We start from the raw sequence: 12,849 nt of genomic DNA, 5'->3' as shown, positions 1-12,849 counted from the left end.
GGTCCTCTGGAGGCCAGAAATGGGCCCCTTTCCAGCCTTCCAGGAGGCCTGTTTTCCCCCCGCCCCGAGCATCTGCACGGCCCAAAACTGGCTGCATGGAGACTTCTGTGAGGCGAAGGGCGGGGTGGGTGGGGCCAGCCAGGGGTGGGATATGGAGTTTTTCCAAACTGGCCCTAACATTAGCCACAGGTTCTCCCGAACCCGGGCGAACCCGTAGCAGCCCACCCCTGATTCCTTCATTTCCTTGTGCTCAGATCGCAGAATACTGCTGCCCTGAAGTTTCCCATCCTCTCCTTATCTGGAGAAGTTCTGGAGAATTGGTTTCCTCTCCAGTTCATGATCTTTGCCTCAGTCATCAGATCTGCTTTTGTGGAGACATCTTCAATTTTTCATTCCTCCCCTGGAAGTCAAATCTTATTCAACTTTGGTTGACAAATAAATACTATCTCTGATTCCTTATATAAACTATACTTTTCTTCATGTTAGAATTTATTAATTTTGCATGATATAGCAAAAGTAGATAAAACTGCTAAAGAAAATTCTTATTATAAATTGTTTGTTGTTTGTATTCAACTTCTTGAACGTTCCCTCATGGGTTGCTTTGTTACATTTGAACACTAAAGAATCTTGCATGTTACTTGTTCTAATGCTTAGCCCTGGTAAGCAACCTGATGCCTCTGATATTTTGGAGCCAAATCCCCCAATCTCTTGGTTGATGAAAGCTGAAAATTCAAAACACCTAGGCTAGCTAAACCCAAATTATTATTTACTTATGTCAGCAATACAACAACATGAAAGATGGTTCTGCCATTTTATTATTGTATGTGGTTGATGAACTGTAAAATATTTAGTATTAAAATACACAAGTGATGTATATTTCTATTAAGTGCCAAATGTCTTCAGACATTTCCTTAAGCAGAATATTTTCTTTTTATCTGTAACACGTTGAATGAAACTCAACATTAATAAAATGAAGTGATTTGAACTCCTTGAACAATCTGAACAAATTATACTAAAACCATTTCCTAAATTCTACCCTGAATTCTCCCATTTAAAAAGTCACAACTTCTGCTTAGATATTTAAAAAATATTTTCCTTTGCATTTAATTTTTTAAAGTATGCTCTGATATGACAAGATGAAAAAAAAAAGAGCCAGTTGCCACGACCTACTATTACTTTATATTTCTTTGTCTCTTCCTGTTCCCTGCTCCCACATTCTCAGGGCCACATTGATGTACTATTAAACACCTCATATATCAAAACTATGAAGCAAAATACATAACTTGCCAAGTGGAAAAAGAGAGAAGAAAAGTGTGCTTGTGACATAAGGCATTCACTTAGTTTTTATACCTCTCCAGTTTATCAGATGTTCATGATCCATTTCTGACAATTTAGGAAAACGTATGTATTAAACTGCTTAATAAGATTAACCTAGATAGCACAAACATAAATATATGAAGTAAATGAATAAATGGAGAATATTACCTTTCTTTCAACGAAAACAAAGTTGTGCAAAAATTAGATAGCAAATTATTGATAAAAATGACAAAAAAGGCAGCAGAGAGAAATCATAAGGATTTTGTTTTAATGTGGATACTTATTTTGAGGAAACTCTAATTAATGTTTTAATGTCTGCTTGTCCTGAATTAAGAAAAAATCATATTCTAAAGCCTGTGTCTGATTTAGATTTGATTCACTTAGATGCATTTTTACAGCCTTAATCAGCTTATTCATTTTAATGAGTAGCCAAGAAAAGGCTTATTTTCTCATGTATGGCTTATCTTTTTTAAAATAAATAAATAAATGTAATCTATATGTAGGTAGATCATGAGTTTTCTTTAGTCTTGTAATAAATATTTAGATTATTTTTGAATTTATATGGAAGCTTTACTTTCTTTGTAATCTTTTGCTGGTTTTCTATGGCCCCTGGTTACAGCAGTAATTCTCCCCAAAAATCCCATCAGACGGGAACAGTAATAGGCCGCCACTATAGTTCAAATGACTACATAAAACTGTTTCTATGGAACAGGATATATTGAACAAATCCTAATGAAGAACCACCGCTGTTCATGAATAAGTAAACTATTTGAAACTGTTTATTGTTTCAAAAGAATCACATTTAGTACAAATTGATGCTGTCCACATATCTCAATTTTGTAGCACTACCACCCCTACAACTAATTCAATTGATGGCATTACCTCATGTGAAAAAAATCTCGCAGATACTCTGGTAGTCTCTGTATTGCTTTCATTGGAGGATAGAGCTCTGTTAACATATATATCCTGCTCCCTAAACAAGGATGCTGTCTGAAGTAATGGATGCTATGCTATCACCAACATTGAATAACATTCAATGTTAATTCAGCAAAGTTCTGTATATAGAATAAAGATGTGGTATATCTACTTTTTCTCCTTTCGCACCTAATCATTCAATGCTTGACCTGCAGCTTTCATTCCTTTTTTTCCTTAATGTATATGTTTATTCACAAGAATAACCTTTTCTCATTTCATATTAGAACCTAATCTTACAGCAAAACATATTTTTCAGGCATTTTTCTCAAGAGAGTTATTGCAAATTCATGCCCTTTTCTCTATAAAAAGTTGCTTTAAAGTAAATATAGTGATTATTTGCAAACATATAACGTATACTTTAAGCATACCCTCTTAGGGCAACCAGTTAGATATATATGTACTAATCCAATCCAATTCTAGCTGAAAATGCAGGCATAACCAGTTGTGCCAGAATATGCTCTGCATTTTTATATGCATCTTCTTAAAAAAAAAGTATTTACATACACTGATGTTCCCTGTTTCTGCTATATATGTAACTGATGAGTCAGATTTATCATTTGCATATATTCCATCTCCATAATATCCAGATTCCACAGAAAGGAAATACTGCAGGTAGTACAAAAGGTCAATGAATCATCAATTTCTTTGCTTTCAAGATCACTGACTCACCACCCTTATGTCCAGACTCCTTGATTTAATAAACAACATATGTAACTTCTATAAAACCTATCTCAATTAATATTTGGCTATTCAAAAGGGCGCAGGGGAGCATGTTCAAATACTATTCTTTAGTGAAGAAGGCAATCTGTTTGCCTTCCAACAATGATCATTTTGAAATAAGGAAAGGTCATATTTTTATATTGAGGATGACCTTGGATTCTTTTATCCAGCCTTACATGTACTGCATGTACAAATGTATCGTGGCATATAAATATTGCTGGAAAATGTTATTTCCCCAGATTTTGAGTGTTGCATGGTTGCTGACTTTCATCTTAACGGGAAACAGCACTTATGTGGGGTTGGTTGGGCAAAACGTAACTAAGCAGGGATGAACTATCACAATATTAGTTTTCTGAGCATAGTTAGGTATTTCGAGAAGACCTTGGCTGAGCACCTTCTGAGTGGTTGTGGCAATTCATAACTTTGAAAATAGATCCAGAGAAGCATTTTTAGACACATGTATATTTTCCTATGATGGATAAAAGCATACATACATGTCTAGTGATCACTATTGCCAGATTAAGCTAATTAATCAAAAGGTATCTATTTAAGCAAATGAAATTAGTCAATAGATAGCTAATAAGCAATCTATATTGCTGAACTATACAATAAATTACATTGGACTTTCTAACACTTACCTTCTCTGCAAGCAGTTCTCTAATTTTGCTGGCTTGAAGGTGAAACTTCATTAGTTGAGATTCCATAACCATGCATCTTTCTTTCCAGTTTATTATCCTTTCTGGCTCTAGGAAGTCTGCCATATTTAGGCTTTGAAAAAAAGGGAGATATTCAATAAGATTTTAACTGTTAATATACATACATTTACATGTATTGTACAAATTAAAAGTATTTTAATTGTCAAATAAATATGTTTTGATTACTTCAATGCTTAGCATAAGATTATGTCTTTATGCATATTACAAAGTTATGATGAGTGCAATGTTTGTCAAATTGTACATTCATGATATCAAGAAAAAATTAATCTCAATTCTTATTGTAAAATGTCAAGTTAACATGAACTCATTTAACTAGAAATATAGGTATAGAATTATGTCATAAAACATTGTTTTTGGTTCAACTAATTATTTTTTTAAAAATGCATTTCTATTTTATCTGGCAAATCACACAATATTAAAACACATTTTATATAATTTAAAACAAAGCATAGAAGCTAAAACCTATAAGCCATTTTAATACTGTATATGATATATAATTTTATATTTTAATATTTTATAAATAATAAATTTTAATGTTAAGATATTTAAACTGTATATTAAATCAAATAATTGACCACAAATAATATAGCAAAATCTCTGAAATGTTATAGTGCATGATGATTAAAAATAAAATCTAAACTAATTTTGCTGATACAACTTAAAAATGATCAATTCTCTCTTCACAATTTTTGTTTTCCTTTTAATTATTTTTTAATTATTTTTAGAATGTAAAATAAATATAAAAATGTCAATTGTTAAATAACAAAATTACCAATGACTTTCAGTTTCTGTGTAGATCACAACTATTGTATTGCTCATATAATATTCTGATTTCCATTATTGTAAAGGGTTTTTTTTAGTTTTAATTTCAGAAAATTATTTACTTTACATTTTTTCAGACGGCAAAGGACTACAGAAATATTTGCTGGCACAATAAATGCTGTTTACATTTGTGGAATGAATGATCTTATTTATGAGTCAATGACTTCCCGTCTCTTATTTGATTCCTCAAGGGAAAAATAAATGAGTTCATCACTTTGGCTTGCTTGTGTTCTGATTCAGCATTATGAACCTACACACATTTTCCCTCCTGTGCTTTTTTATTTCTTTCATTTTAAAGTATAAAGTAATAGTACAATCCCATTGAGGCCTATTTAATTTATTTTGAATTAAATTTGTATCTTTGCTTAGAATTAAAATCTTCCTTTCCAGTTTTTAAAAATAACAACTAAACTTGCAGCTAACACATCATTTTAAAGAAGTGATTTTTTTTTGTAACAAATATTGTAAAAGAGGGAAATAATTGACTATAGAGAAAAGAAACAAAGTTCTTCCTTTTTTATGCTTGTTTACTTTATGTGTTGGGAAAGTATTTTGGGAAAAACCTAACCTCCCTGAACTTTGTGGGTGTTTCTTGCAATTTAAAAAGAACACGTTTTTATTCATTTCAGTATAAAGCATAAACTTTATCTGAAAAGACACTGATGATTTCACTGATATTTTAAACTATTTCATAAGTGCCTTATATCAGTTAATATATTCAACAGTGAAACATTAGATCCTGTATCATGATGTTAAAGTATGGGAATTAATCTCTTTAAATAAAAGCAGTTAATCTGCTACCTATCAAATGGAAATAAACTTTATTTACTTGTAAAAAAAAGAATTTTATCACACTTGTGAAATTTAATACCCTATGGGGTATTAATAAATCTAAGCACAGAATTGTGCATTTTCAACCAGTACTATAGAAGGTGAGGCAACCCTAGGCAGAGTTACCAATGGAGGAAAATGTTGAAAGGTGCATCACAGGAGAGAATCTGCAGGTCGGAATAATTTACTTGAACTTGGGAAATTCAGATCTAAAGCAAGGTTTGCATTATATGGTAAGCCAAAGCCATACCAAACAAACAAATCAAAATGTCCTACACATTATGGCTTAGCACCCTATAAACCCAGCCATTACCTCCCACATTAATCTGGTTTATAGGTTTAATATCGGGATAATATAGAGGTAAAGGAAAGAACGATTTAAGCTACTTTTAACTGTTGGATGAAGCACAAGATATACCGTACTTGTAATAAATCAGTAAATACAGTATTCCATAGAAACATTTCTAGTGTAAAAAATGTTGGCTGTTGTATTATACCGCAAATAATATCACATTATGTTGTAGTGTGTTGAATAAAATTAGTTCTCCCAGAGTTGTTCTGAGAGATTGTTAGTTTCTAAATTTGATAAATAAATACATTAATTAATTATTTTTTTAAAAAACTACCTGGTTAATACATTGCATTAATGAATGTTGTAAATATAAGCCATTCTTTATTATCCAGAATTGACAGTTTCATATATCATACTAAGGCAAGAGCAAACAAATGATGTAATGGTTTATCACTATACCCTTCATAAACCCAACCATTGTCTCATGAGAAGGCTGACAAGCTGCAATACAATTACTGATAGGTGGCTATTATCTAATTCCATTATTTGTGTAATTATGTATTATTATTTATTTGTACTTGGGCACATTTAAACAACGTTGCAGTCACTTTTAGGGCCTATGGTATTAGGATTGCTATGTTTCCTTCATCATCAGAATATATACTGTAATGCATTACTATTTTTATTGCAATATTTTTATCCATCAAGATACTGGCAAGATATGTTACTTTATAAATGTGTATTGAAACCTTCTCATTCCACTACTGTATGCTCATTAAAAAGGCCTATTTCAGAAAATGATCCTTCTGGAACATGCTGTTCATTTCCTATAGTGAGCTTCTTTAAAAAAATTTGCAGTCCAAGGCTTTTCCACTTATCACAAGGGAAAAGATTACTGACCGTATTTCCAGCTCAAAAACAATTTAGCATTCTGGGAGCCTGGCCAGAATGAAGAGCAAAAGAATTTCAAAGTGGTTTTCAGGATATGGAGCAAGAGTGGGTAGGCCTCAAGGGCAAAGGGCTTTTTAAAAAAAAGAGAAAAAAGAAAAAAAATACTCCCAGTTATTCATAGCCAGATATAAAAGGCACACCTTGAGAACTATGAATTCTTAACCCAGGGATTTATTTCGTGTATCAGTTCTGAATGGAGCTCCTAGATTCTCAGTAAATTCTACTCCTGGCTATTCTATACTTGTTATATTTCTGTAGGACAATGTGTGGCAAGGAGAAAGAATGTAATATTGTTGATACTGTTGTTAAAATAGTCTGATATCAGAAAGCTTTCCTGATTTAGCATTACCATTCAATCCAGTTCAATTCAATTCATGCAATTCAGTTGGTTGTTATTGTTGATATTATTTTTTAGCTTCTGTCCATTCCTGGTAAGCAGATATTCCCATGTAAGCCACATTTCCCTTGACTCTTCTCCTATTTGTAGGATAATGACAGATGAGAGAGAGAGAAAAAACCACTTGCAATTCAAAAAGTATAAAACTCCAGAATAGTATTTTTTTCTAACACTGGGTCTAAAGCCAAACTCGGCCTCAGAAGAATTTAGTTCTCGCACGGTGGTGAGGAATTATAACACTGAACATACACAGAGTGCCTTTTCCTCAGGATAGCTAGTCCTCATGTTTTTGATTCCTGCAATGTAAAAAATGTGATTTCTCGGAATTTAGCTCTGAGCCCAACATCTCATGGCATCAAATTTAAGATGTTGATTTCCCTTTTATTCAGTTACAGACACCTTGCGGAATTTATAACCATACCAAATATATATAACTTGGCATATAAGTAAGCCCTGCCTGTAATGTGTAAAAAAGAAAGAAAGAAAGAAAGAAAGAAAGAAAGAAAGAAAGAAAGAAAGAAAGAAAGAAAGAAAGAAAGAAAGAAAGAAGGAAAGAAAGAAAGACCCCCTTCTCAGAGATCTGTTAACAAGATTTGATACAAAGAAGAAATGTAGGGAAAAAAACACTCATATATACTCTTATTTAGTGGAAGCCCTGGGGCAGAAGTCACTTTGTGAGTGACTCAAAAGCACGGTGTGACTACCAGTGTTAACAACTTTGGACATCTCTGGGATTACAACTGCTTCCCATCCTTCCTCAACTAATACCCCCCTCCTTTTTTTTTTTTTTTTGCTGAGCCAAAGAAGGAAAAGGGAAAAGAAGAGGCAGGACTAGGGGAAAGACGGCTCCTGCTTTCCCTGCTCTTATGGCTCCTCGTCACGCCGTCTCAGAGTGTCTCTCCCCGAAGAGGAAAAAACGAGGGTCATTATCCGTCCCGCACACTCCCCCCCCCCAACCCCCTCGGACTTAAGGCACACCTGCGGACGTCCTCATGAAGTTTCCGGCTCTTCAATGACTCCACTGACGGGCCCGCCGCGCTCCACTCCACTCCCCAAGATCTCTGCGCCTCTCCCGGGCAGCCCGCTCTGCGCTAAAGGCTTCGGCGGCACCATCCCCTCGCTCGGCGGGACAGGCGGCGAGGGGCCTGGGCTGAGCGGCAGTTCCCCTGGCCATTCAAACAGCCGCTTAGGCGGGACTTGCGGTCCACTCCGGCCTCTCCGCAGTGGGGGTGGCGTTAGGTTTGCAGGCTCGGGGTATGGAGGTGGGGCGGCTTTGCATCCCTCGCCCGGAGAAGCGAGTGAAATCAAGTTGTGGGGCAAGAATACCATCGGGCCTCCCCGTATGTTGAAATCGTAGAGGCAGAATTGGATGCCCCTGGCAGAAAAGCACAGCACTCTCCAAAATCAGCCTGCTTAAAAAGCCCATTGCTCTCAACTTCCATAGATGTGGAGGTGTCAAATTCAACCTAAGGTCCGTTGGCTCTGAAAGAGCAAAAGCTTTCAAGTTTTCAGAAATCTCAGCTCAAGCATGGGAACGAGGGAAGTGCCAATCATAGATTGTTTAGTAAGCTGCCAGGGCGGTATACAATTAAACAAGAATAACATGCAGATAGAATAAAGAACAAATAACATCGATCAATACAGACGCTCCAAACAACGGTAAAACAATTAATTATAATCATCAAAACCAGTTATTAACAACCGATAGAATGCCTGAAAAACTGAAAAGTCTCATTTGCTACCAACATGTTAAATTGGGGACTGTGCTGTCAGTAAAACATCTCCAACAGAACAGAGTATTTGTAGTTCAGGATTGAGTGGTGGAGCTTGGCTGTTTATTTGCAGACATTTCATTACCAAACTAGATAATGTCATCAGTGCAACTTACAGGGAACAAACCCCTATATTCACTTGATGGATAATGAAATGTCTGCAACCCCCCCCCCCCCAAGCTAGAGATCATCAAGAAGTCCACAATAAAACACCTGCTTAAGTGCAGGGAAAGCCCACCGAAAAAGGTGGCATAGTTGGGCAGATTGGGAAAGTGAGAAAGGAAACTGTCCAGGTTCAGAGGCTGGTCTTTACTTCCGTGAAAATGTTACTGCTCAGCTAAGGGCCTTTCTGCACAAAAGGGATCCCTACAATTCTGTACTGCTTATGTGGGGCTACAGAGACTCCCCTCCTGTCATCTTGCCTCTTGGGACACTCCAGGTACCAGGCTCATTCCTTCCAGTTTTTCTCAGGAGCAGCCAAGTGGCCAATCCCCCCCCCCCCCTCTTTCCCGTCCTTTAATTGGCTTTCTGGGGAGAGAGAGCACTACCTAATTCAATGAAGCAATGAAGTACCTTAGTGGGGACACTAACTTGGTAGTGTAAATTATGTGCCAAGGATTTAGAGCTGAGAGTGATATTTTTGTGGAAGTGTTTACTCAGAGAAGTCCTAAGCAGGGGCATATGTAAAAAACAGCTTTTTGGCAAAATAGGTGCATCATTCTGCCCATACACAATTGCATGCTTTTCTTTTGATCTCGACACAACCCACTGAGGAAGAATTATTTGTTGTTTTACTTCTTTTGGTAAAATGTCATAAATTGCCCCCACCAACCACTAGGATACAACCCCCCCCCCAAAAAAAACCCCTGATAATTCCTTCACATACCATTCTTTTAAAACGTTGCATTTTTGTACTGGTTCTAATACTGGCTATCATTACATTGTCTAATTTAATCATGGCTTGCTGAATACCTAACCACTTGCTGACTACTAGTTAAATTTACATATTGCACTAAACCATGAATCCCAGTGTTCAGAATAGAGCTCCCCTGCCAGCTGGCAGGACTCAGGACATTCTCAGTTATACATCTTCTCAGGCAGACTTCCTCAAATCTTTGTGAGAGTTGTTTACTTAGTATGCAGCAAAAGCCTTTTATGATCTTTTTTTTAAAAAAAGTCTTGTTTTATCTCTTGAAAGACTAGTCCCATTCTCCACATAGGAAGGGGGATGGGCTGATTCTGCTAGTTATACATGTTGAGCTTATAAGGCTAGGTCTATCATGTGACACTACAGCATTCATTTCATTTATTCCCATTTTCCTCCTTTTAATTTGTGAGAAAAGTTACCTAGCTTGTTCTGTTAACCAAAGTTAGCATGTTCTGTGAAGATAATTGATAATAAATAGGCAATTCTGTAAGTCCCTTGTGAATGTTGCTGTGAGATAGAAAGCATACAGTGTTTATACATAACACACTAAAGAATGTTTTGTACTGCCACCTTCTGTAATCCAATTGTAAAATCTATATACAATGAACAAATTATCTTCCACTTTAACTTCCACGTCGCAAGCATTTATATGTGCAATAAATAGTGTGAAAAGCTCAAATGGATTGTGTGAATGCCTGAAGATAACAGTTTTAAAATTGAATATACATTTGTTGCTATTGTGATTAAATAAATACCATAGGCTTGGGGAATTCAAAAAAGCTTTTAGGGCATTTTTTTCACAAATAACATTTAATTGTATCTTTTCCTATTTGTGCCACATTGGACAATTGTTCATGAAGGACAGAATGCAGAAGAAAAATCCTGAATACACATGATTCCCAATTATGCCTTTAAACTGCTGCTGCAACCCAATTTAAGCAAACAATTAAATATTTGAAATATTTTATCTTGCTTTTCAGTAGGTGTCCGGGGAAAGCAATTAAAAAGTCAAGATGGCAGCCATTCATGAGATCAACACTGATTATCATCTACATTTATTTAGCATGCAGTAAAATAGCATTGACTAATATATTATCTGAACATAATGGGGGTAAAGAGGGTATTTCAATTGCTGTTTGTTTTCCTTTTAAAAAGAAAAGTTATAGAAATGCTACCTTAAAGTGGAAACTTAAAATTTTACAGAATCACAAAGGATGACATTTTTATTGTGTCATTTAATTATTTATAATTCTTTTTGTATCACCCTATCTAAAGATTTTGAGTGGTACACAATAAAACATGAGTATAAAAGAACCGTTATAATGCCTAATAATTAAAACATTAAAACACTAATGAAAACACACAGATCAAACACTAATGAAAATGATCATCCAAGAATTGCAACTGGATATCAAAATAGCTGGGGTCCCCCCAGTGGTGGGTTGCAGGCGGTATGCCCCGGTACGGGCGTACCAGACCCAGCTTGGAGCACCGGATACCGTTCCAGCAGGGTACTCCGGAAGGCCCACGCGCCCACCCGCTGAGCTCCTTACCAGTCTTTTAAATCTTCTGCACTTCTGCACACGTGTATGGCAAGTACAGTGCCTGTGCGACACTCTGCTGAGCAGTTGGAGCATTATGGAGGCTTGTGGAGGCGCTAAGACCCATGTATGTGCTGCACGCGTCCATACCGGTTGGAAAGGGATCTGGAACCCACCACTGGGTCCCTCCCCCCAATGTATTCAGTTCCTGAACATTTGAAGTGCTATACAAATCTATTGCCCCTAATTTGCCATTTATTTATACTAAGAATTTATTAATAGAATGCTTGTTATACATCATAACATATTGAAATTACACAAATTAATGGAAGAGAGTGGGACAATTGTTCTCAATTTGACTTCTCATAATGTGGTATTTTGGATATTTGACAAAAAGACAAGTAAATAAATAACATCTACACAAAAACTCAAAAGAAATTATTTGGCATCTTAATTGTTTAATATAGTACTTTGGCACCACACAGTGGAAAAATCCTGAAATCATAAAATTAATTATCAAAAATACTCATTGCTTGCAAGTTTTTTTACAAAGTGTTTTTCCTACTTTGAAAAAGTGAGTATCTCAATGGAATTCCATGCATATTAAAAATTAAATAAACAGACCCTGAAACACATAATTAAATGAATAATCTTATAAAATGCACCTATTTAGTTTTGATTAAATGATCTGATAATGCTCTATCTATTTTTAAATCAGAAATTAGAATGTTATTTTAGGAATTGAATTGTAAAACTATCCTGAAAAAAATTATAAACATTTATTAACTTGTATATGGGTTGTAATAAAACAAGAAATGAATCTTTTGAATGAGAATGTTGAAAATATTATTTTTCTCCCACATCATTTTTTATAAATAACTCAAGGCAGCAAACATACCTAATACTTCTAATTTCCCCATAAACACAATGAGTTGGGCTGAAAGAGAGTGACTGGCTCAAAGTCTTTTATGCCTAAAGCAGGACCAGAATAATGCAATAATACAATTTTTTTACTGAGACATTTAAATAATGGTAAATAAGGAACAGTTGACATAGGCATTTGAAGAGTTGTGTGGCTTGGTTCTGCTACATTTTAGCAATCTTTGCTTCTTGCATCTTAATTAAGCATCACTCCCTTAACTAAGTTGTAAATAAATTGGCTTAAAATTTGTATTTTAAAATAATGGATGGCTAAAATGAAAAACAAAATATGCCACGTTAAAAGGGAGCCTTAATATCTATTAAATACAAGAGAACAAAGGGGATTACAAGAATCTTACCCAGAACACGAAAATTAATTGAAAAGAAGTCTCTCAGGATTTATAGTACTTACAGTAGGTCTTACTATATTAAGTCCAGGATCTGTTACAAACTCAATGCCCTTCCAGCAATCGCAGAATTAATATTCTCAATCACAGCATTAATATTATACCAATAAGAGAAAATTTGTAGCTCAGGGTTGAAATGAGGGGTCCTTGGTACTCTCTGAGCTTGGTTGTTTTCTTGGAGATCGTCCCAAAGGTGCTTTTTCAAGAGGCAACTGGACTTTTTGGTTTTCCCTTTGAATAAGTTTCAAAGTCTTCAAGA

At 35.3% G+C, this 12,849-nt stretch overlaps 1 protein-coding gene across 4 annotated transcripts in view; it reads right to left on the bottom strand.

The window, feature by feature from the left end:
* PLEKHH2 (pleckstrin homology, MyTH4 and FERM domain containing H2) overlaps positions 1-8,154 on the bottom strand; it is a 61,693-nt gene extending 53,539 nt beyond the window's left edge. For 2 of the 4 annotated variants that reach the window (XM_081944703.1, XM_081944701.1), the window contains exons 1-3: positions 8,000-8,154; positions 6,974-7,101; positions 3,651-3,780 (exon numbers count right to left, since the gene is read on the bottom strand). In XM_081944703.1, coding sequence (XP_081800829.1) covers positions 3,651-3,773 — 123 coding nt within the window. In that variant the 5' untranslated portion in view covers positions 3,774-3,780; positions 6,974-7,101; positions 8,000-8,154. Of the gene's footprint in view, positions 1-3,650; positions 3,781-6,973; positions 7,102-7,999 lie in introns of those variants that run through there. The other 2 variants (XM_081944702.1, XM_081944704.1) reach the window with 2 other exon arrangements.
* Between the last annotated feature and the right edge of the window lie 4,695 nt (positions 8,155-12,849).

The sequence above is a fragment of the Natrix helvetica genome (genome assembly GCF_964273705.1).
Source record: "Natrix helvetica genome assembly, chromosome: 2".
NCBI lineage: Eukaryota > Metazoa > Chordata > Lepidosauria > Squamata > Natricidae > Natrix > Natrix helvetica.
This window is presented reverse-complemented; position numbering and strand designations above follow the sequence as displayed.